The sequence below is a fragment of the Mastacembelus armatus genome, chromosome 8, assembly GCF_900324485.2.
Source record: "Mastacembelus armatus chromosome 8, fMasArm1.2, whole genome shotgun sequence".
Classification (NCBI taxonomy): domain Eukaryota; kingdom Metazoa; phylum Chordata; class Actinopteri; order Synbranchiformes; family Mastacembelidae; genus Mastacembelus; species Mastacembelus armatus.
The window spans coordinates 7,005,853-7,030,321 of NC_046640.1; the positions used below are offsets into that span (position 1 = coordinate 7,005,853).

Consider the following 24,469-nt stretch of genomic DNA (forward strand, 5'->3'; position numbering starts at 1 on the left):
AGTAACCACCATGGATCGACACTACATGGAATCCAGTTCACTCAAAAATGTGCAGCTACAGAAGAAATTAGACATTTAAAGATCAGAAATAGAAGAAAAGCAGTCAGAAAAGCCACTGTAGTCTAATTCACATGCAGGAATAGGACAACTCTGCAGACAAGTACAAAAAGTAGCCCACCCCATAAAACCGGTAAATATGCTTTTTTTTTTTTTTTTTTTAAATAAATATTGATACTGCAAGACAGGTCAGTCAAATCAAACCATTGAAACCTAATTTAACATAAACTTTATTCATTTTCATTAAGAACTCCAAAACAGACAAATAATGAAATGAATTGAAACAGCATGATCAGACTAAAAATCAGAAGACAATGAAAAAACACATAAATAAAGGACAGAGAAAAAGGATAAATGTGGGATAGGCCTATATAGGCCACAGAAACACCCCACACATGCAATACATTGATGGTTTTAATGCAAGTGCTCATAGACCACAGAGTCCAGCTAGCAGCGGTACAACAGTAGGCTAACAAATTCTGCTTTAAATCCAGTTTTCTTTTCAGCACTATGTTTAAACAACCAAAGCAGAATGAGCAAAAACTGTAAAACTTTCATGACCTATTGTGTGGCAAACAAGTCCTCAAAAGAAAAAAAACAAAAAAAAACCTCTTACTGTGAGAAATCTAAGAGATTACAATGATGCAGTAATGCTACAGAAACTGCTCAGTAGTCACTCGGTCTAAATAGCGGGAATGGCTTAAAAGCATTACTGCCATCTTAAAATGAAGCTCCCTTCCAAACAGGACGATTTTAACTGCACATGACCTGAATGTGTGTGTAGCTGAGAATTTAATGGTTGATTCAGATAACCTTCATTTGGTGGCTGCATTAATAAATTCCAAAGAAAAGTGGGTGATGAGGTTGAGCTTGGGAGGGAGAAGCTAAATTTAACAAAAGTGTAAAAACGTGGAAAAAAAAAGAAAAAAAAAAAAAAAAAGAAAGAAAGGCCTGTCTTCCCCTGTGGCACGGACAGAGGAGGCAGGAGACTTTCATTCTGCTATCTATTCTTCAAACAATTCACCTTCCATTTTATGTTGTGGTTCGTCTTTCAGACATGCCCATCTTTTTCTCGCTTTTGTCTACTCATTCTTCTTTTCCTTGTGTTTGAGCAGTTTGTTGATCTCTCTCTTGGCCATGGAGGCGTACTTGGTGATGACGCCGTGCTGGTTCAGGCCAGGCAGCAGCAGCAGGAAGCTCACTGTGACAAGACAAGCATTTTATCAGTGCTTCAAGACTTTAATCATGTAGTTTAAAGTATATCAAATTATACTTTATAGGGGAATTTTTCAGGGGTAGATATAAAAAGTGGTTGTGGTTTACTCATGAGACCTTCTACTCAGCCTAGAGAATCTATCAGCTGTGGTGATGCTGTCTTCAAAAGAAATGTGTCACTTCTTGTTTTTGACACAGGAAGAACACATGATATGCTTGGTGTTGAAGCAGTTATGGTGAGAACACTGCTGCTGTCTATTTTCTCACCAAAACATGTTTTGTTGCACTCCATGCTCAGGAACAAGAATAGTGTAAGAGATCCAAGTTATGAAACATGCCTAACTGCCAGAAAGCTCCAGACAAACATCCTCAACTGTGACTGCTTTATTTGACATAATCTAACTTTGAAACGCATTTGCATTGTTCACCGGTTATTGATGGCACTGTGGAGTTAAACTGCTTAAAGCATGAGTTGCTGGTGGAACTAGGTGAGTTTTAAGAGCACCTTAAATAAAAAAATAAAAAAAAATACATTCTACTCCTTGGTTTATGAGTCATAAAAACCTGACATGCCTCAGCTTATGCAATTGGTGTCTGGCTCCAAAACAACAGGCAGATCAGCTGACTCACCAACTGTTACATGCCCTGAGGCACTGCTGTGCAGCTGTAAGGCTGACAGGATACAACAAACATCTACATTCACTTTGAAGAGTCACAGAAGAGCTGAGAGAAGAGTTCAGTAGTTTCACTCCCATCTTGTGTCCAGTGTATGAAACTGAAGGGGTGCAGAACATCCCCACTGTATGCTATTAGTGAATGAAAACAATAGCTTACACTTAGTATTACAGCTGCCTGTCTGTCTGTCTCAGGGATGCAGGAATTGATTAACATTACTGCTGTACTTCTGAGTCACTGTATCAAGCTTGGAAATCACAGACACCAAAGCAGCTGAATTTAAATGGTAAAGCTACACACTGAGGAAATACAGCTAATAAAAGAGGACTGAGGGACATTTTCTGACTTGGCCTCATTTTTCAGGTGGACTTCTGTCATAAGATGGATATGAATTCGCATATTTATCCCAGCACCAAGATGTACAGCTCTGTAAACCATAGATTAGTGGAAGAAAAAAAGACTATCTGCTTTGAATATTGCATATGTATATCAACAAAAATATCAGACTTTATAAAAAAAATAAATGTAATCCTTCATTCTTAAAAAGGTGATGTTATAAGGGATATGTACAACAAATGATCAAATGTCAAAAGGCACACCCAGCCTAACCTGCTCATTGTCAAAATTATTACAGTACAGTGACTGCATCAGTAGTTTCGTATGTAAGAGTGAACAGCTCACACAAGTGACAGAATACAGAAAATAAACCCCCCAGCACATAGAGAAAGGCTGAACGATAGTAACAACTATAACAATGGCAACATGGAAACACGAGGCCCTCACTAACACAGGAAGATAAGGGTACAGTGATATACTTACCAATCAGGTAAGTGAGGAACAGGTTGTGCACCTGCTGTCCGATCCAGGCCACTGCCATCAGGCTGCTGATCACTGAGGCAAAGTACTGCAGAGATCAAGAGGCTGCATTAAATTCTACTCACAGCAGATCAACTAGTCAGTACACAAAGCAGAGCATTTGTGCTTTAAAAGGAAGGAAGTAAGGAAATTTACCTCATTTGTTGAACATATGCTGTCATTTTCAAGGAACCAACAAAGTTGAATGAATGGTATGACAAAGTGTGTCTCAGCATTAAGGCACACTGCCTGTAAGCCAGTTTAAGGTCCATTAAGTGAAGCGGCAAAGCCAAATCTGCTGAGGATATTCTCATCTGGACCAAAGTGAATGCTCATAATTGTAATAAACAAGACAGGATGGCTCCATTTACAGCAGTCAGGGCTGTATTGTGGGCAGCGCTCAGATTGATATCTAGAGTGTGATGTAAGCTAATTCAGTTTGTTTGTGTGCTGAGGACATGATTAAATTTAACATTTCAAAGTACCATTTTAGGCTTCTCCTCCTTGAGGGCACAGAGACGCTTCCACCAGCCCACAACCCGACGCTGGGTTTTCACGAGGTTACCACAGATCTCATGGAAACGCTGCTGCTGCTCCGTCGTCCTGCATGGGAGGAGAGGTTCAGGTCATGGGTTTGATTTGAAAGAAACGAAAAAAAAAAAAAAAAAAAAAAAAACACAAACATCTGGCAAAACAGTTTCTGTTCAATTAAAACAGATTATTTCACATTCCCAACAGTGTGCAATCTTGTCGACTACATGACAGCAAGTTTGATTTGAGTGGAAATTATTAGTCTATTTGTCAAATGATGTGTCGACACTGAAGTGAATGGGTTGGTTTACATAGTCGTCTCTTATAGTAAATATGCTATACTGGATTGTTGTGTGGACATGGTATGACAGCAAGCCATGTGATAGTGTGACAGTATGGTATGACAGTATGAGCTGTGTTACAGTGCTGTAAGATTAAAAGATCAAGGGGTCTGCTGCAGAAGGGGGGTAGCTAAGAACCTTCATTTTCTGCTTAGCCATCGTTACCTATTTCAAGCCTTGTTGTCAGGGAGCCAGAGACTGACCAGAATATGATAGCTCAATTTAACAGTCACAGACATTGCAGCTATCTGAAGTCTCAGGGAATAAGCAGCAGCCTGACCTACATAGCAGAATCACTACATTTTAGTAGTATAGATTCAAAAATCTAAATCTGCTGTTTAAACCCACTCATCCCCTCCAGTTAATTTCTCTCTCAACAAAACAGACGTTTTTAATGTTCTCAGACACCAGTTTGTGCAAAAGTGTAGCTAGGTAAAACACCATTTAAAAAAAAATTCTCTAAATAACCCACTTGCTGCTGCTGCTGCTGCTTTAGTAATGTGTCTGCTGCTGCCTGTGGAATGTGCAACAGCACAAAATGGTGCAGGTCATGCTCTGCTAATGCAGTGCTATATATTGAGAAGCTGATGGCGTCTTAATGGAGAACAGCCGGCCAGTATGCTTCTAACAGCAGGCTGATATTTTATCCTGTCCTGGGTGTCTGGTTCTCAACATCACATATACACAGCAGAGTCGAGGAGCACTGTGTAAGTTCAAAGCTCCAGGAGGTGGTTGGATACTCTATAGGGCTGGTTTCAGGTGACAACACTTAAGCTGTCAAATTACATATAGCAAATGTCTGCAATGAAAGAAAGAACTGCTCTTCAAGGTGATGATGTAATATCATCTTTCACTCAATATTATCTAGGATTAGAGTACATTTTTGCTGACTAGGTTCCAATTCACTACTGGTCATGGACTCTGACCATATCCTCTCAATGTACTAAGCAGGTACGTTTTCTGATAACACCACATAAAAGATACAAATCAGTCTTCATGAATACAAAGTCTCTAAATTACAAATCTCTTTTCATTAGTTCCTGGACTAGCAAAACCTGACTAAATCTCAAAAAACTCAGACAATAGAAGCAACGACATCCCTGTGACGTCAACATTTTATCCTGTCTGGTGTAGGTCTTACACAAAGTACAGGGAAATACCTTGACATCTAAAACAGAGGAATATGTTTTTATTTGTAGAAAAATACATCCATTCATTATCTATTGCCACTTATTCATACTTAAGGTCACAGGTTTCTGCTGGAGCCTATCCCAGATCCCTTCTGGCGAAAGGCAGAAAAATACACATCAAATCATTGAATTTTTTCCCCCATGTGACTTTTATTCTTAGCCTCTCACCACTTATTTGAGCCGAAGACCCGGGGTGCGAGGGTGGGCACCAGGTAGTCAGCCAGGCAGAGCAACATGACTGTGCAGGAGAGCCCAGTCAGCACCGATGGGTCCAAATAGTAAACCAGCCTGGAGAAAGAAGAAGACAAAGCAGTTAGTTGTAGTTGCAAATCTCTTTGAATTCAAGTGCTCACATGCATATTGCATCACTCATGCAAGGACTAACAGATCGAACAGGGATTTCAAGATAGCTGCTTGTTGTGAGAAAGAGGCCCCTGCCTATGTATGCTAGAGCTGTAATTTTAGGTCGTTTTCACACATAATAGTCCAGTAGACTCGTTCAATTGGGGACCAAGCTGCAACTTTTGTAACATTTTCAGCTCCGAGTTTGCTTTCGCACTGCACTTTGCCAAATGAACAGGACCTTTTGAATAACATACTACCCCCCTGCACAAAGAATTACTGAAGGAGAAGATGACTCAAACAATGAACAAGAAACCTCAATCATTTAATGGTCAATGTCTACATGCATGCTTGTTTAGGTTTATTTTACCCACAATTCCCTGCGTTGTAGTCCACTTACTGCTTTTGGTTCACTTGAATCGAGCCAAGACCTATGTTTTTAGGCGGACCAGAGTTCGCTTCCTGGATCCGCACCAGAGATCAATTGCACATTCACACTTCACCAAAATGAACCAGACTTTCCAAGAAAATGATCTAGAGTTCACTTAAAACAGACCAAACAGGGATGGTGTGAATGCACCCTTAAACATAATGAGTGTAACCAAGTGAACCAGAGATTAATTGCAAGCCTGTGTGTATTTCAGAAAATAAAAAAGGAATGGACTGTGTTTGCAAAAGGCATTCAGTCAATTCACATTCCATTAATGTACCAGCCTGAAATTTACACCTACACTGCAATTACCCTGAGAAACAAAAGAACAATACAACTTGAGTTTATTTAACAAACTGATCTAATCACCTACTTCCTTCAGGTTTTGTGTTTCAACATTGTAAAAAACCTCAAGCACATTTAAATCATGTTTTAGGACAATCCCATTCACCTGTGAATTAGATTACCAGTGTACAACAGAGTACTTCTTCTTTATCATGTTGCAGATATGCATGCGTCAATGCTGAGAGGGAGGAAATGTTTCTTCCTGTATGTAAGCATATTACACACCACCCAGTAAAATGGACTCACAGGAAGAGTACGGTGGTGATGCCCATCAGGGCTCCAGGGAACCAAGCCTTCTCCCAGCGCAGAACGCGATCCCCAGCTAGGATCACTTCACCCCATCCCTGCAGCTGCTCTTCCAGCTGGGCTGTTTCCTGAGCCTGGACATAAAGATTACACACATTAAACGCCAAACAAACACTGATCACTCTGTTCATGAAACACAATGTATGCAATACCAGCAGTTACCATCTAGGAGTGAAAGAGATATCTTTTTGAAAGTCGAGGGCCGACCTTTCTTCTGGGACACGCAATTCAGGCGTGAATGTGATATTTTTTTTCCATATCCATTCTGACATACAACCTCAATTTGCTTTATTGAAAATATATTGTAATTTAAAACCTAAATTAATATAAACGTTGAATAGTACAAAAGCAGTGGGTAGGCTAAAGTTGATTAAACTCTCTCAACGTTGAAAATACTTGTACTGCCATCGGTATTGTGCACTAAGGCTATGAACATGACTGTGCATTAACCTGACGCTAGCTAAGCTGTATGCCTCCATATAAGAGGAACTGATCAGTGCTAAATTAATCACAGGCAATTCACGTTAAAGCTACGTCGAATTAAAATGTTATAACTGGATTTAAGACGCTAAGATATAACCACTGTAAACGTTAGCGTTAAAGCTGCTAACAAGTGAAACGTCTGCATTGAAGTTAGCCTAACTGGAAAGGCATATTAACCCAGTTAGCTAACTGGCTAACTAGCAGCTAGCTGTCGTTATCTGCGGTCACGGTCACAGCCAAGCAGCAGCAGTTTCACGGATGATCGGATAAGCGAATGACGCAAACTCTCTAGTTAGGTTTCCTGCTATTTGGAGGTGCAAAGTTCATGCTAACTGCACAAACCTGCAAATGGAGGCCACCCTCGACTGCGCCAACACCTCGATTAACAGCAGCAGTTTATGCAAACGTTACAAACACCAAACAATACACACGGTTGTTTACACTGCTTACAAACAAATGGAGTTAACACTCACTAGTATGTTTGCGCTTTTGTTGTCGCCTTCAGCCATCGTTAATAAACCAACGTCGCTACTACGGTGTATTTCAGCAGAGACACGACCGCAGGGCTCAAAACGCCTCTCCTGCACTGCTTCAGCGTCACTAACGGTCGAGCTCTGACAGCCAGGATGTTTTTATCTCAAATTTTAGACAAATCAGCCAATGGCATCCTGGGAAATGTAGTTTTCTATTTGTTATGTCAAGCACATGTTCCTGTCAAGTGGGAGGGTCGACCGCAGCTGCTAAGTAGTATTTATTTAATTACAGGATAACAGGTGTGACGCTTGAGAATAAAAGCATTTTCTATGGTTGGTTCGGAATTGGTAGTAATTTATATGTTTATTTATAAAATAAAATCTCAGACCTCATCAACAAAGCCCAGGTTTCCCAATCCACATTCTCTATACATTCATCATACTTTACATGTATATAGGTCTACTCTTTAAATCTCCATAGTAAATGTTGATGATTTTTATTGCTTCACTCACTTTGTATATTCTAGCTAGTTTTGCAGCACATCAACAAGACAGATTCCTTGTACTGTATTTGGAAACCTAGTTGGCAATAAACCTATTTCTGGTTCTGATTTCCTGGGCAAAATCATATTAACACCTGAATATCTGATTACTCACAGCAAGATCTGAATTCCTCAACAGTACCTTCACATCATGACCTTGTACGTCCACCTGGCTCTATATTGCAGTTCCCTTTTTTTGCCACAAAAGGGCACTCTCTCTTAATGTAAGTCGAATCTTGAATTGCACTACAAAGCTACAGCTAGTGATGTTTGGGGTGAGGCCCACGACACATTCTTCCAACTCAATGTGCACCTCTCCTAAAACCAACTGTCATTTCTGCACTGGAACCAGGGGCGATTTTAGATCCATTATACGGGCGCGTAAGCGCACCTAAATTTCATATCAGCACCCACCAAAAATAAAGATTATTATTAATCATTAGGCCTATTATTAACTAATGTCCGATTTCAAGTAAGATGAAAAGCAAATACAGCTGCTGCCTATTCAGACTGTGAACACTGGATCGTTATTACTGTGACTGAGATAGTGTGCGGTTACAGCTTAATGTTGTGACTTCTGTCAAACAACAGTAGCTGCACCCTTGTCAGGGAACGAGCTCCTGAAACTGATGCACGTTACTATTTTAATGTAAGCGCTATGAAAAAGCAATAGCATGTAGTAAAGCACTGCAATTACTCTTCATTAACAGATGAAAGAAAACTCAGTTGTATGTTTACAACAGACATAAGGGTAATGTTACTCCACATGGCAAATTAACAAACCACAGTTACACACAGATTTTATGATGGAATTACACACTTTGGCTATGCAGTTACACAGAGAATTTATGTACCTATTTATGGACAGTGAATCCAGACATTGAGGGAACCCTCAGTAACTGGAAATCTGTTTTTCCATAGATGGATATACAATTCTTTTTCAAAGAAAGCTACCAGGTTCAGGTGAGAAAGTGAGGTCAAAATGAAATTACCTGACTGCATTGCTCATAGTAACACAATATTCAGTTGGAATAATGCTATAAATTGATATGGATCAATTCATACTGCTTATTAGATTGTATATTCTGTGACTGGATGTAAAGTTAGCTATTTGGTTGACAGCACATAGGACAGGGGAGGGTTTAGATAGACCCTTAGGAGAGAGAATAAGGCCCTGTGGTATAAATGCCACATTGTCCTTGGGGGCTGAACCCCCCTAAAAGTCTGATCCTACGAGGACCCCAGACTGGAACTCCATAATGTCGCAAGTTTGAGAGTTGTTGTTGATAATTTAGTTAAAACAAATTGTTTAAAAATATGAACCATAATACTAGTTAAACGACTGAAACTCCATTTAGATAGGCGGTCTTGATTATCCTATGTGGAAGTGTTAAGTTCAATTCTGCAATCCTCGACACCTAAACGCCTCACAGTTTAGACGTGCGTCCCGTGCGTATGACGTAATTAGATTTTCATCTGGCTAGTTCCTCCTTTGGTTGGAGAGCTGACAACATAGCTGAAAGCTAACTAGCCGTATTTGTCTGTTTTTAGTAGCTTTAAGTGCGTATTTAATATAGGGCCAGTTTCTGTGTCTTATTCGACAGGACGTTATTTATCGCCAGGTTCCTTCCGACATCATTTTCTCTTCGCTCCCAGAGGAGACGCTGGTACGTATCAAATACGCTAGCTAACTAGTTAGCTAGCGTTAGCCAACGTTAGGAATTTTTAGCTACGCATAAGTGTGGTTGGGCCTTCAGAAATGTAGTTCCACCATTAAGTCCTCAGAGATAACTGAAGAGTATTAAGTATTAGAGCTGGAAGTTTTAGACTCGTTAGTTAGTGATTCGGGTGCTTCAAATGATTGTTTACCTAATCTTTAGGCATCGTGATTCCACCGTTTTGCTTACAGTCGTAGCAACAGGCCTATTTCGGCGCACGTGTTAATGCGCCATTATCTCAGTCTATGTATAAGATAAATAAATTAAACCCATCAGTAGACCTACTTATAGACTCATCCAGTGTTTCACAAGCCCGTGATAAAATACGACGTGTTGAAAGCACCCCGGGCCACAAAACTGTGTCAATGAAAGGCTGCCTGTACAATACAATAGTTCTTGTTGCTGTTTCAGTGATTTCATGAAACTATTAGTCACAAGTGACTTTGTTAGCCATCTCTTTAGAAGAGTTAAGATATAGTCAGATATCTTTATTTAATAACATTTTTAGTCTACTGGAGTCTGCAGTTTTGTAGGAGTGATGCTAATTTTTTAAACATCAAATTGCTAAAGCAAGTTTTGTTAAATTGCAGTATTTTAACTGTATGTTAGACTCTGTGGTTTGTATTTCCTCTGTTTTCTGGACTTATACAGAGCCCTTATAAGGATTTGTGTTAAAGTAGTGCCTACTTTGTGAATTTATAAATAGATCTTTAACACAATACAGAAAAGCAAGGGTTAGAAATGTCACACCATTTTTTTTTTTTTAACTCTTGTGATTTGTTGAGACACTTCACCATTATTTTTGTTTAAATCCTATCCTATAGTCTGTTCAAAGCTTGACTGCACCCCTTTCTTCCCCCCCCAGAGCCATGTACAATGGGATTGGCCTGACGACTCCACGGGGTAGTGGCACCAATGGCTATGTACAGCGCAACCTGTCGAGCCTGCGGGTCAAACGGCCACGGGATGAGCGCGGTGGTGAGCGAGATGAAAAAGATCGGGAGAGGCTGGAGAATCAGCTCAATAGGCAGCCCAATGCTGAAATCCTGGAACACCAACGGAAGAGGCAACTGGAGGTCAAGTGTGCTGAGCTGCAAGATATGATGGAGGAGCAAGGGTAATTTAAAATAGAGTAGGCTAACAAAAGTTGAAACAATTCATGGATTACTCCATTTAATAAAACTGTCTACTAGTATTTTTTAATTGACTTCTTTATGTTGTTATATTTTCTTCGCTGTGTGGATTGTCAGGTATTCTGCTGAGGAGATTGAGGAGAAGGTGAACAGTTTCCGTATGATGCTGCAGGAGAAGCAGGAGCCGGCTCCTGCCACCACTGAGAGACCAACGTAAGTGAAACACAATAAGACAACCAGAATTTATGTCTCCATTTTAGAATAGTTTTGTTTATAGTATACACTGCTGTGATTGGTTGGGAGGAGAGTACCTCAAGAGACTGACTGCAAATCTCCAGCCACCTATCTTTTTAGTGCTGCAGTGAACTACTGCACTGCAATATTTTCTTCATTAACCCTCATGGGTCGACGAACGCGCCAGCGCGTTTTGTGGCATTTTCTCCTGATAACGCCGAAACAAACTTAAATTACTCCTTCAGTTTTGATCGTACAGATAAAAGCAATATATCATTCGAATCTGTAAAGGGTCTAGTTTTAGTTGTATACCATCATAATAACAAAACGCTGTGCTTTTGTAAAATAAAGAAAGCAGACAGGATGCGCTGTCTGTCTTCTCTCTCCACAGACACGTAAATAAAACAACCAGAATCTCAGCGAATACTTGCCTCATAAAAATAAGAAATATGATTAGAAAGCTTGAAGTGTCTTCTTTTAAATGAAACAATTCAAGTCGAAAACAAATCATCACTTTTTATTTAATCCGTATGAACGTAAGGAGAGGTATGTTTTCTCCTGTCTCACATCATTGCAGCTAATATGATCCCACCTCATACTGAGTGCAATGTTAATATGGAAATAATCTGAGGTGAACCAGGTAATTATGTGCACACCCCCGAGAAATGACATAAAACGTCAAACTTCATCATAGAATTTACTCACTTTTTCTGTGCATTTGGATGATGGCACGCTACGCAGGTGAAGAAGCGCTTTGTATGTTCCGCACAGAGACGAATAGTTTACTTTCTCCTCAGAGATAAAACACGAATCAAATGACGAACATTTGGATCCGCATTGACTGAAAGGCTCATTATGCGGTTCTTTGAGTGGGTCTTTTGTCTTCTCAGGTAAATCACATGACTATTCATCCTGAGACACACCTTCCTGCATATACCCTTTCTAAACAAAAAGTGTCTTTAGAAAATTTAAATCAGTGTATTGTTTTCTCTGAATGAGTGAACAAAATGACTTTCACATCATTGTGAAGTAAACACTTTACACTACAACATCCAGGTCTCCAAAGTCTTGTGAACCAATGTTCTGTTTGTTTTATGGTCTTATTTCAGTGACTAAAAAATTGTAGTTTTCACTAACCATGCATAAACACTATTTTCTCAAAAACACAATCATGTATAAACTTGCTGCTCACATATTATTGTAGACCATTTTCTGCTGATTATGGTGTTATCAAACTTTAGCCATTAATACGTTTAAAAGCAATGCGCATGTCAAGGGTGTATACTGCAATGTTTATAACAGAAAGCTCTTTGGCTTGTTTCCGCTCAGGGTGACAGAGACTCATGCCCTGGCTGCGGCCAACCAGCAGAAGAATGACCGTCTTCGTGCTGCTTTTGGTATTGCCAATGACTATGTTGATGGATCGTCCTTCCACGCTGACCGTAAGGAGAGAGAGAAAGAGAAGAGAGAACAGGAACGATTGGAGAGAGAAAGGCTGCTACTGCAGCAGCAGAAATATACGTGAGTGGGACACACCCAAAACACACCCAAAGTGCTGTTGTACAAAACAAATGAATGGGTCTTCTTCATCTCAGTCCTGCAAAGTAACAGTGTTAGACAGCTAAAACTAAAGATAATTGCCATTGTTTTCTTTCTTGTTTCAATACATTTAATATGTATTGAACAAGACTTTTGTGCACAGCATGCAACTTCAAGATAAATCTATGGTCAGACGATGTAACCCACATTTAGTTGTAGTGCTGAGAACTTTTAGCCCATAGTAACGCGCCCCCCCCCCCCCCCCCAGACAGATAGTGTGAGTAGTGTGTTTTGCTCGGTGCTTTATCACACTCATAAACAGATACAATGTGATAAAGGCTAAGACAAAAAAACAGCAGTACTAATTAGTCATGGCCAGTGTTAATTTCATTGACAAAGCATTTTTGTTATAATTTTCATCAACGACACGTTTTCACTGATGAAAACGAGACATTAACTAAATAAAAATTAAGTGATGACGACGAAAACTAAATAAAAATATACTGACATTTTTGTTGACTAATAAAAAGGAGACGAAAATGTGAGTGAGGGATGTTTTTCAGAAAAGATCCAATCAGAATCAATCTTCTTAGACGCACATGCACATTTGAAAAGTAACTGATTCACCTAGTGACGCGGGATGCGAGTACAGGACATCATCATAGCCTGCACTGGGTTTCTGTTTGACTTAAACTATAATGAAATGGAAACAGCTGGAGAAAACAAAGAAGATACATGGGTCAGTTTCACGTTTGATGCAATGGCTTTACTGCTAAATACAGTTTTTCTTTTAAATATTTTGGAGTTGCACTTTTGCTTTAAAGAATGAAGAATGTCATATGCAAGTTATAAACAATGCATGTCTAACTTTTGGTCTTTTATGGAAAGGCCATATTCCATATATGTTTAATTTTAATTTAGAATATTTTGTATATTACAATAGTTTTACTAAATTAAACTCAATATATTTTAGTCGACTAAATCTACAGTAGATTTAGTCAACTAAAGTCTTATGCTATTTAGTCGACTAAAACTAAAACAAAGCAGATGACTAAAACTAAAACTGCATTTTAGTCAAAAGACTATGACTAAAACTAAATTAAAATCTGCTGTCAAAATTAACACTGGTCATGGCACATATTTGTAAAACTATTTTAACTTCAGATATTAGGACTCATCAGTACCAACGTCAATAAAAAAACAAAAGACAAAATACACTTCTGGTGTGTGTTGTTCCTGTCGTTTTATTTTTGTATTTTCACGTTTTGCAAATTGCATATAATTCTTCCAGTAAATGTTACCAAAGCATCTGTCCACCAAATACAAAACTTACCAAAAGTTTCTTTCCCTCAGTCATTAGATTCTTGATTCAGTAATTTTTATATCTACTACTGTTCCCATTGACTTTGTACATAAAATTGCACATACACTTTTATTTATCTTGGACTTTTCCATACTTTATATTGTATTTTTGCTCTGGGTTTCTCACCTGGTTTCTCACAAGAAATTTCATTGCTCAGAATATCTCTGTTTTTACTGTATACATAACAAATAAATGTCTCTTTGATCTAATTTATGCCAAGTTTTAAGCCAGATTTGTGTTCCTGCAGTTGCTGTGTAAATCAACTTGCAAATATTTGACTTGCTTGAGTTACCCAAACTACTACAGTAAACATAAAATTAAAATAAAAAATACATAAAATTTTATTCAACAGTATTTTATATGAAAATGCAGTTTTTAAAAGGGCATGTTTAAAAATGGAGCTTCAAACGGTGTCATCCAATATTAGATCAAGCTTCAATTTCTGAAGAAGACTCGGTTTGCCAAATCATGATAGACCTGATGGTGTAAATTTTGATGTGCAATTGCTTTTTAATACACGGTAACTAGTGTTGTGTTCTTCATTCAGTACTGTTGGTCACAGATAGTCAGTTTTGCTTTGTGAGACGATTGGAAAAGCAGTATAAAGTTAACCATTTTGCAGTTAATCTACTAAAATGACAAAAATAAGTATACTCTAATCACTCCTCACCCTGCATTATTTCTGTCACTGACTTTGTTGCTCTTGCTATCTCAGGTTGGTGGAAGATTCAGATGATTCAGATTCTCCTCCCAAGAAGCGCAGCCGGAAGAAGAAAAAGAAAAACAAAAACAGAGACAGGTAAGAAGATGAACAGGATAGGAACACAAAAGGTGTTGTATATGACAAGTGGCTCTGACCGCTTTGTTTCTTCTCCCAGCAGCTCAGAGAGTCCCTCCCCATCTCCTCGCAGAGAGAAGAAGAAATCCAAAAAAAAGAAAAAGAAACGGTATTCCACTCAGATTTTTTTAAAATCTTTATTCTTTCACCTAATAATTTTATATTGGCAGTGATTAATTGAAAAATTGTCTTTCAGTGAGGCATCTGAAGAGGAGGAAGAAGACAGGTAGGGTTTTGTGTAATCTTAAATCATACCTTTTTTGATTCGTAAGCAATAAGTAGATTATCATTGCTTTGTGTATGTCCTGTCTCAGGTCATAGTCCAAATATGAAAATTTTCCAATAGCGAATTGAGTTTTGGCTCGAGGTAATATATGTCACCGCTATGCTTAAACTGTCATTTTTGTTACACATTTCTGACAAATTTGTGGGCTGTAGAGTGATTGGTACTGAATACAAATACCATGTGTAACAGTCTTTACTTCCAACATCTCACCCACTCCAGTTCCTCAGATGAGAAACAGAAAGTGTCAAAGAAGAAAAGAAAACAGAGCGCAAGTACAAGTCCTCCAAAAGCAAAGGCCTCACGACATAGGAGTGTCTCTTCCAGCTCTGCTCGCAGGTATTGGGGGTGTAAGATGTGTATATGAGAACAGACTTCTTACCTGATTTACAAGGGTGGCCATTTGGAACAGCTATAAACTTTTCTCCCTGTATAGACATTTTTGAAGTGAACTTTGTAAAAGCAAGTTAATTTGAATCATGTTGGAGCCTTTATAAAGTTTTGCCTAGAGCTATATCTGGTCAAAATGTATTTTCAAGACAGGAGGTCTGAGTATCTCTTTTTTTGCTCTCTCATCTCTATTAACAGTCAGTCTCCTGCTCCAGTGAAGTCACATCAACGGGACCAAACTTCAAGAAAAGCTGATGAAGGACGAAGGGGGAGGTCACCAGACAGGAGAAGACGAGGCTATGAGGAGCACAACCCATATCGTGAAGAAGGTGAAGGGGTAAGGCTGGTAGCAGTGCACTAATAACAGTCAAACTTTGAGCGGAATACACTTTGTTGCATATAATATCTCTAGCTGTATAGATATTTTACTGACTTATACTTTATTATGAATATAAGTGCGCATCAAATGATACCAATAAATCTTTTCTCTACAATCTAGAAGAGGCTGAATCTTGAGAGAGAGAAAGAACCAAGTGAGATGGAGAAGACCTCAGCCAAGAGGAGACATGACTCCTCATCACCTTCTCCACTACCACAGACAGAAAAAAGCAGTGAAAGAGAGAAAGAGCAGAGATCCAGAAGCAAACGGGAGGAGAGTGAGAAACAGAGGCGTTCAAGGAGCATAGAAAAAGAGAAAGGGAGGCATTCAAGAAGCAAAGAAAAGGAGAGAGATAGAGGAAGGCGCTCAAGGAGCAGACAGATGGACAGAGGAAGGCGATCAAGGAGCAAAGAATTGGAGAGAGGAAAGAGATCAAGGAGCAGAGAAATGGAGAGAGCAAAGAGATCACGGAGTAGGGAAAATGAGAGAGAGAAGACTAGACGGTCCAGAAGCAGAGACATCGAGAGAGGAAGGAGATCAAGGAGTAGAGAAATGGCCAAAGAAAAAGGAAGGCGCTCCAGAAGCAGAGGAGTGGAGAAGGCCAGGCGCTCCAGGAGCAGAGAAAATGAGAGGGAGAAAGTTAGGCGCTCCAGGAGCAGAGAAAATGAGAGGGAGAAAGTTAGGCGCTCCAGGAGCAGAGAAAATGAGAGGGAGAAAGTTAGGCGCTCCAGGAGCAGAGAAAATGAGAGGGAGAAAGTTAGGCGCTCCAGGAGCAGAGAAATACAGAGAGCAAGACGATCAAGGAGCATAGAAATTGACAAAGAGAAAGGAAGACGCTCCAGGAGCAGGGACGTGGAGAGAGGCAGGCGCTCCAGGAGCAGAGACGTGGAGAGAGGCAGGCGCTCCAGGAGCAGGGACAGGAGGGACAAAGGGAAAAATAGCATTCCTCAGAGGAAGAGACATGACTCCTCATCTCCTTCTCCTCCATCTAAACAGGAGACTAGGAGGGAAAGGAGCAGAGACACTGATGGGGAAAAAGACAGGACTAAACGGGACCGAAAGACGAGACATGATTCCTCATCTCCCTCCCCTCCCCCTCTGAAAGAGAAGACAAAGAGGGAGAGGAGTGGAGAGGCAGAGCGCAGGACAGAGAAAGACCCACACTCTAGGGCAACAAATGAAAGGGACAGTAGGAAGGAGACAGGGAAGAGACAGGAGAAAGAGGTGTCCCCTCGTCAACAGCAAAATGACAGGAGAAGGGATGGTCACACTTCTCGTGAATCCCTGTCCCCTGCCACTCGCTCACCTGTTGCCAATGGCAGTCAAAGTGAAAGGAGGGATGACAGGAGAAGAGACAAAGACAGAGAGAGCACTAAAGAGAGGGACAGGTCTCTGAACAAAGAGAGGGAACGAGGTCAAGAAAGTGGGAGGAAGGGAGATGGGGTTGTCCAAGCATCTGCAGAAATTAGTAGAGATGTATCACGATCTGTGGAGAAAGGCAGGCAGGAAAGACCAGACGTGAACAGCAAGCAGCAGAAGATGAGAAGCCCGCCTAGTAAGGAGAAAAGTGGTGAAAAGGCACAAGAGGCTGGGAAACGAAAAGAGAGTGGAAGCGGTAGTACTAGCAGCAGCGGCAGCAGTAGCAGCAGCAGCAGCAGCAGCAGCACTAGTAGTAGTAGTAGCAGTAGTGGTACTAGCAGCAGCAGCGGCAGTAGCAGCAGCGATAGTGACAGTGATAGCTCCTCATCTTCTTCGTCCTCTTCTTCTTCCTCTGCATCCTCATCCTCTGAAGAAAAGGGCAAAGTAAAGAAGGCTGGGTCAGCGGGGAAGGGAAAAAGCAGCCCCACAAAAAGTGCACCATCTGCCATTGGGGCTGCAGTTCAAAAGTGTTTAGCCAATGGTAGAAAAGAAGGCTCTGCCTCTGCTTCGGAGACTGACGTACCCAGACGGTCTCATAAGGATAGAGAAGGTGGAGGAGACAAGCATGAGGGGGAAATGCCTTCTCGCAAAGCTGCTGAGGAGAATTACCTCCCCAGAGCAAAAGGTCAGGAGCGATACAGCCCTACACAGATGGACAGCCCCAGTCCACCTCCTTCCCCACCCAACAGAGTGGAAACGAGCAGAGGCAGGAGCAGGTATTCTCCTCCTGAGTCTGAGACAGAGAAAAAAAAGGCAGAAGTGAAAGTTGTGGAGAGGGAGAGAGGGAGGGCAAGAGACACAGCCAGAAGGCCTCTGGGCTCTAGCCCCTCAGCTAGGAGGTCACGCTCTCCACCCCAGAAAACCTCCCCAGCTCGTCGCACTCCACCAAGGCAGTATCAGGAACCCCCGCCCAGATCCAGGAGAGTTTCGCCTCCTCCTGCCTGGTCAGACCGGGAGAGAGAGAGGCAGAGGGACAGAGACAAGGAGAAAGAGAGAGAAAGGGACAGAGAACGTGAGCGGGCTGCTAAAAGGAGCAAATCCAGATCTAGAAGCCCAAGAAGACGCAGCAGGTCCAGATCCAGAAGCCTGAGAAGGCAGAGTCCTCCCAGAAGGTAAGACAAGAACCTGCAGGTACATAAAATGGGTCTTTGCTGTTCTTTCAAATGTAACTTTTTGTAACTTTTTTACCTATTTACCCATGCGTAAATAATGTTCTTTAAAAAATTTGAATAACATTTTTATTTTGCAGGAAAAATATATGGATTACTTCTTGATGTGATATTAACATCATAATTTACGCTTACGCTATAAAGGAGCAAATTTTTTTACCAACTTAAAAATCTTAGTCTTTGTTTTTCCAGGTTCCGTCGCTCTCCCTCTCCACCTCGGCGAAGGAGGAGTAGTCGCTCCCTCTCTCGAGAACGAGAGAAAGAAAGGGAACACGAGAGGAGCCGGCAGAGAGCGATAGAGCAGGAGAGAGACAGGGAGAAGTTGCATCTGCACTCAAAAGCTGTTCCTCAGCCCAGCAGATCTTCCTCCTCTTCATCTTCCTCCAGCTCCTCCTCCTCCTCTTCGTCTTCACCGTCACCACCACAAGACAGAAAAGACATGAAAGCACTAACTGAGAGAGACAGGAGATCAGATCGAGAGGACAGAGAGCAGAAAAGCCGTTCCTCTTCTTCACAGGGTCCTTCAAGAGCCTCATCCCATGCTGCGCCGTTAGGGGAAAGAAGTTCTCAGTCAGACTCCAGGCGCCCTGATGTGACCTCCAGAAGGTCCCCAGCTGGCACCCAACCAGACACAAAACAGTTGTCGAGAGGTCAAAGCAGGAAGCAGTCACCACCAGCAGCCCCTCAACATCCAGACCAAACGGATAGAAATGCAAGCTCTATAAATGGGAAGGAAGTAAATGCAAACAAGAAAGCCAACAGGAGTAGTAGCTCCAGCTCATCTTCCTCCTCTTCTTCATCTTCTGGCTCATCTTCATCCTCCTCTTCAGACAGTTCTGACTCTGAGGTGGAGCAAGACAAGGGGTAAGCAGTTATAGCAATTATATGCATTGGAATGAGCATGAGCTCATATGTTTGCAGCATATTTTTTGTTAATCCTCTAATGGAGCTTTTCAACAAATACATCATTAGCAACACTATTTACTAATAATTTCCCTTTTTATACATGTTTTTGATCTTATAGGAAAACAGCCCAGGGGCAAAGCTCTCCCTCATCATCCTCTTCATCTAACAATGAAAAGGAAAAACAGAAAAACAGGTAGGAAGAGAAAAAAAAGATGAATTTTACAAAGGGTGGAAAGATTCATTCAGTAAATGACTGTTGCAATCACATGATTCAAAACCAATCAGTCAGAGATGTTTCCACAATGATAGTTTTTGTGGAAGTAATTTGATTTTTATGGCCATTTTGCAATGAATACATATCTTGTTCACAATAGTTCCAATTTTTATTCAAGTGAACTTTTTTTTTTTTCATTTTTTTTTTTTTTTTTCAAAATATGTATAAATTTGTAAACAGATTTCCAGGTTATATTACACTACTCACAAAAAGTTGGGATATTCAACTTTCAGGTGAAATTTATGGAAAATGTAAAAGGTTCATACAACAGTGATATTATATCATGAAAGTAGGGCATTTAAGTAGAAGTATGCAATGGTAATTTCTTCATCTCAAACAATTTGAAACAAAAGCTAACAACAGTGATGGGTATACCACAACAAAAAATTTCAAAGTCTCAATAACTTGTCAATTGTTAGGTGTCGTCTTGGTCTCATGATGTCAAAATGTGAACAGCATGATGAAGAGGACTGTTTAAATACGAACTGTCATTGAACCAGAACATTTAGTGGTCGATGGTCATGGATCAGACACTTGTTGTGATTTTTGTGGTTAATCACCTTGTTGGAGAAGGTCAAATTAAGTTCAGCTGGAAAGGTTATAGTGCATTTTAGGTGCATTCTGAAAAAGTCAAATATCCCTAACTTTTTGTGAGTAGTGTATGTTTGGACCAAGGGTTTTATCTTCCATGTCAAATGCAAAAAGACTAAAACAGAAAGTGTGCAGAAGTTGAAACAATAAAAAACTGCATCACTAACATAGATATGCATAATTTAAAAAATAAGTCCTATCGAATAGCAGTACAATCCCAGATATGCACTTTATTGATCAGTTTGGGCACAGACAGGACAGAAACTGAAAGGCTCGATGATTTATCTGTGCTGTTTATCAGCCTGATATCTGCAGTCAGCCACTGGCTACCATTAGCTCCTGGCGGCACTGATTGAAGTAGAATCCACACAATGTTCACTCTACGTCTGTAGCCTCACATTTTGTAGCCACAGATTTAGATTTGGAAGTCGCATCAGTTTAAATTCAAATAACTATTCAGCTTCTTTTTTTTTTTTTTTTGGATTGTTTTAAACATCAGGCAATCCAAAGAGAACCACTTGCAACAAGTGATCTCTGCCTGACATACTGACATAGACATTTAGTAAGAAAAGGCACAAATGCTGAGGTGCATCTCTAATTTTAAGAATTGATATGGAATCTTTCAAATAAGAATTGCAAATTAATTTGGAAAATTGATTTGTATCCAGTTCTATTTCAAACTTCTGAATAACCAAATTTAACTCATATGAAACTCATGAAATGAAAATAATTACAATTATTGGCTGATATATAATCACATTTTCAGGTCAAATAAGACAAAGCTGTGAAGATTAGTATCACCTTTGTTTAATGTTAAGACTCCTAAGACTTCAAATGACAAATATGGATTAATCAGAAGCAAAGGTTTTATAACCTCTTATTATATTTGACGTTTTTCTTTTAGTGGCCACAACAGTGTTAATCGAACACCAACTTTAATTTAAGATGTTTGTGAATTCAACGATTAAATACACTGAACCATATTATTGTCCTTATTGTCCTTGTGTAGCGTGTTTTGATTGTCCCTTCTGTTTTCCTCAGCCCTACCAGGCCTCGGAGGCCACCAGCTGATTCGCTGAGAGATTCACGCTCACTCAGTTATTCTCCTCCTAGATACATGAGATCGCTGAGGTCCTCGCCTAGCTCCAGGTCTGTACCCACTAAGAAACATTTATAAATGTAAATAATGACCTAACTATGCAAACATTTGTCAAATTTGGGCTAAATGATGCTGTTCTAAACAGTCTTTTTTTTATATACTGTATTTTCCTTACTATAAGTTGAACTCATTTTTAATTATATATATATATATATATATATATATATATCACTATTTGGTAGTGACTATACACTGGTATACATAATGGTTGGAGGTGAATTCGATAGTGCTGTTAGATGGTTCTCTTGGCACAACTGAATGTAATACTTTACCACCAAAAAAGTAAAAATATTTCAATTCACACTAAACTACAACTCCTAGTGTATCACGTGAAAATTCTGCCTAAAAAAAAGAGCTATGTTACAGAATTCACCTTCACCTTCTCCCTGATATTGGCGCAGATGTTTAACGTTACTTGATGCAGATAAGTAAAATTCGTAATGCACTTCTGCTTGTTGTTAGGCCTAGCCTACATTCTCCATAGGCTATTTTAGACTAAAACTGGTATAATTAGAAAAGCATACTTTTTTTTTTGTTTGTTTGTTTTTTTCTTCCCCCTGTTCATCAACACCGTTTTTACTCAAAGCAACCAATAGTCCAGAAAACACTACCCTTTTTGGCTAAACTGGGCTAGGGAAGAACTAATTTTTCTCTCATTCCATGTAACTTTCCATATATAAGGGGATATGTGCTGATAAGACTGGCTCTATTTGCTGGATGTCTTCTCTGAGAGAATTTCTTCTTAATAAGTTAAAATTGTGCACATATACAAGAACATTCTCAATACTGTTAATATTTTACACTAAGACCCAGAGTTAGATAGGAGGGACTACAACAGCTATTGAATTCTTTCATTTCTACAGTGCATTCAGAAACTATTCAGACTCATTTTTGTGTTGCAGCCTTATACAATTGTTTAAATTCGTTATGTTCTCATTAATCTACACTCAGTACCCCATAATGACAAAGTGACAACAGAATTTTAGGAATGTATAAAAACGTATTAAAAAGGAAAACTGAAATATCATGTTTACATAAGTATTCAGCCCTTATTGTTACTTTATAACAACAACACATGACAAATTAGCTCAGGCACCTCCCATTTTTTCTTGATCATTGCTAAGATGTTTCTACACCTTGATTGGATCCACCTGTGGTAAATTAAATTGATTGGACATGATTTGGAAAGGCACACACCTCCCTATAGAAGGCCTCACAGCTGGCAATGCATATCAGAGCAGAATCTAAGCCATGAGGTCAAAGGAGCTGCCTGCAGAGCTCAGAGAATGGATTGTTGAGGAAGACTACAAAACAATTCTGCTGCACTGAAGATTCCCAGGATCACAGTGGTCTCCATAATATTCAAATGATAGAAGTTTGGCATAACCAGGACTCTTCCATGAGCTGGAGGCCTGGGCCAATTGAGCAACTGTGGGAGAAGGGCTTTAGTAAGAGAAGTGACCAAGAACCTGATGGTCACCCTGACTGAGCTCCAGAGATCCTGTGTGGAGACAGGGACAAAGCTCCAGAAGGACAACCATCACTGCAGCCTCCACCAATCTGGACTTTATGGCAGAGTGGCTAGATGAAGCCAGTCCTCAGTGCAAAACACATGACAGCTGCTTGGAGTTTGCAACAAAGCACCTGAAGGACTCTCAGACTGTGAGGAACAAGAGTCTCTGGTCTGATGAAACCAAGATTGACCTGTTTGGCCTCAGTTCTAAACATTATGTCTGGAGGAAAATAGGCACCTCTCACCAGTTGCCCAATACCATCCCAACAGTGAAGCATGGTGGTGGCTGCATCAAACTGTGGGGGTGTTAGTTTTTCAGTAGCAGGGACTGGGAGACTGGTCAGGGTTGAAGGAAAGCTGAATGGATCAATGTACAGAGATATCCTCAGTGAAAACCTGTCCCCCAGTGTTCAGGACCTCACCTTCCAACATGACAACCCTACGCACACAGCCAAGAGGAGGAGTAGTTTAGGAACAACTCTGAATGTCCTAGAGTGGCCCAGCCTGAGCCCTGACTTGGACCCTGTCAAACATCTCTAGAGAGATATGAAAATGACTGTCCACTGACTGTCCCCATCCAACCTGACCAACCTGGAGAGGATTTGCAAAGAACAATGGTAGAAAATCCCATAGTTCAGTTGTGCAAAGCTTGTTGCATCATACCCAAATAGACTTGAGGCTGTGATTGCTGCCAAGGTTGCTTTAAGTAAGTGCTGAGTAAAGGGTCTGAATACTTAAATGTGATATTTCAGTTTTAACTTTTTAATAAATTAAGACATTTCTAAAATTGTTTTAACTGTATCAGGCTGCAACATAAAAATGAAAAAAGGAAGGAGGGCTGATTTTTTTTTTTTTTTTTTTTTTTTTTTTTTTTTTTTTTTTTGTTTTCCCCACCTGAAGGCACTGTATATGCATTTATGTTTTTACATAGTTTTGTTTTGTTTTTTGTTTTTTTAATTTAACACAATTCAGTATCAGTGGAAAAAATTTTGTTGCAACCCTATCTTACAGAAATGATGACTTGTACATATTTCTCTTTGGGTAGGAGTGGCAACAGACCCTCACCGAGCCGCTCATCAAGCAACAGACAAAGGAAATGAGCAGAAAAGTCACATCACAACTTCGTCCTCTAAGTTGTTTTTCTGTTCACCTCTGGCTGGTTTGAACTGGACTACAGCACAGACCTCTTAGCCAGGAGACTGTAGATATCCATCTGTGAATGTTAGAGGACTCATTTTGGTTCTGAGCCACCAAAGGATAGTCAATAATGTGTTTTTTAAGCAGCGATGACCTTCGGCTGGCTTGTATATTTCTTTTTGAATAAGAAACGTACACATTGACACACATTTAAGTAAAACGTAACTCTAACAATGTTCCTCTATACCTGTACCGTTTGTTGCGTTCAACCTGTAGATATGATCTGTCTGTATTTTGGTTATTATGTAACACAAACAATTTACATTTAATGTGAGCAGAAACTGAAACATGTGGTTAATTTCTTTGTTGGAAATGGTTAATGATAATAATAAAAGGCAATTGCAGATTTTATTTGCGTGGAATTTTTCGTTTTGGTTCCTATGGTACATTGAAGCTAAAGGATGAGTCGGATAGTCCTGGTTTTCTAATTACCAACAAACAAAAAAAAAAAAAAGGTCCTACTGTCCTACTGACAGGTGTTGTTAGAGTATCACCTTGTAATATATCTTATTTCGCTGTGCCATAAAGCTCCACACTTATCCATAAACTAAAAACATATCAGTAATTCATAGGTGCACT

General features: G+C 39.9%; 2 protein-coding genes across 4 annotated transcripts; one reads left to right on the forward strand and one right to left on the reverse strand.

The window, feature by feature from the left end:
• Positions 1-222: 222 nt before the first annotated feature.
• On the reverse strand, positions 223-7,400 carry arl6ip1 (ARL6 interacting reticulophagy regulator 1). Its single transcript, XM_026325680.1, has 6 exons — positions 7,244-7,400; positions 6,228-6,361; positions 5,033-5,152; positions 3,288-3,405; positions 2,767-2,851; positions 223-1,258 (listed from the first exon to the last, which is right to left on the reverse strand). The coding sequence occupies exons 1-6, from the start codon at positions 7,277-7,279 to the stop codon at positions 1,140-1,142; spliced, it is 612 nt and encodes a 203-aa protein (XP_026181465.1). The 5' UTR covers positions 7,280-7,400; the 3' UTR covers positions 223-1,139.
• A 1,849-nt stretch (positions 7,401-9,249) lies between these two features.
• On the forward strand, positions 9,250-24,241 carry srrm2 (serine/arginine repetitive matrix 2). Of its 3 annotated transcripts, XM_026324856.1 has the most exons (15): positions 9,250-9,452; positions 10,369-10,620; positions 10,754-10,849; positions 12,200-12,391; positions 14,488-14,571; positions 14,651-14,719; positions 14,807-14,836; positions 15,116-15,232; positions 15,482-15,620; positions 15,783-16,384; positions 16,424-18,193; positions 18,443-19,114; positions 19,275-19,349; positions 21,063-21,170; positions 23,739-24,241. In XM_026324856.1, exons 2-15 carry the CDS (start codon positions 10,373-10,375, stop codon positions 23,791-23,793), a joined length of 4,257 nt encoding a protein of 1,418 aa, XP_026180641.1. In that variant the 5' UTR covers positions 9,250-9,452; positions 10,369-10,372; the 3' UTR covers positions 23,794-24,241. The 3 variants fall into 3 exon arrangements, with proteins under 3 accessions (XP_026180641.1, XP_026180639.1, XP_026180640.1); XM_026324854.1 differs by having other exon boundaries at positions 15,783-18,193; XM_026324855.1 differs by having other exon boundaries at positions 14,654-14,719; positions 15,783-18,193.
• Positions 24,242-24,469: the final 228 nt, after the last annotated feature.

Coding starts and splice junctions, on each gene's coding strand:
- srrm2 (XM_026324854.1), top strand. CDS start 10,373: ATGTACAATGGGATTGGCCTGACGACTCCACGGGGTAGTGGCACCAAT. Junction 15,621..15,782: donor ATCGTGAAGAAGGTGAAGGG/GTAAGGCTGGTA, acceptor TCTACAATCTAG/AAGAGGCTGAATCTTGAGAG. Junction 21,171..23,738: donor AGGTCCTCGCCTAGCTCCAG/GTCTGTACCCAC, acceptor CTCTTTGGGTAG/GAGTGGCAACAGACCCTCAC.
- arl6ip1 (XM_026325680.1), bottom strand. CDS start 7,279: ATGGCTGAAGGCGACAACAAAAGCGCAAACATACTA. Junction 2,852..3,287: donor AGGAGGAGAAGCCTAAAATG/GTACTTTGAAAT, acceptor TGATCTCTGCAG/TACTTTGCCTCAGTGATCAG. Junction 1,259..2,766: donor GTTCCTCACTTACCTGATTG/GTAAGTATATCA, acceptor GTCTTGTCACAG/TGAGCTTCCTGCTGCTGCTG.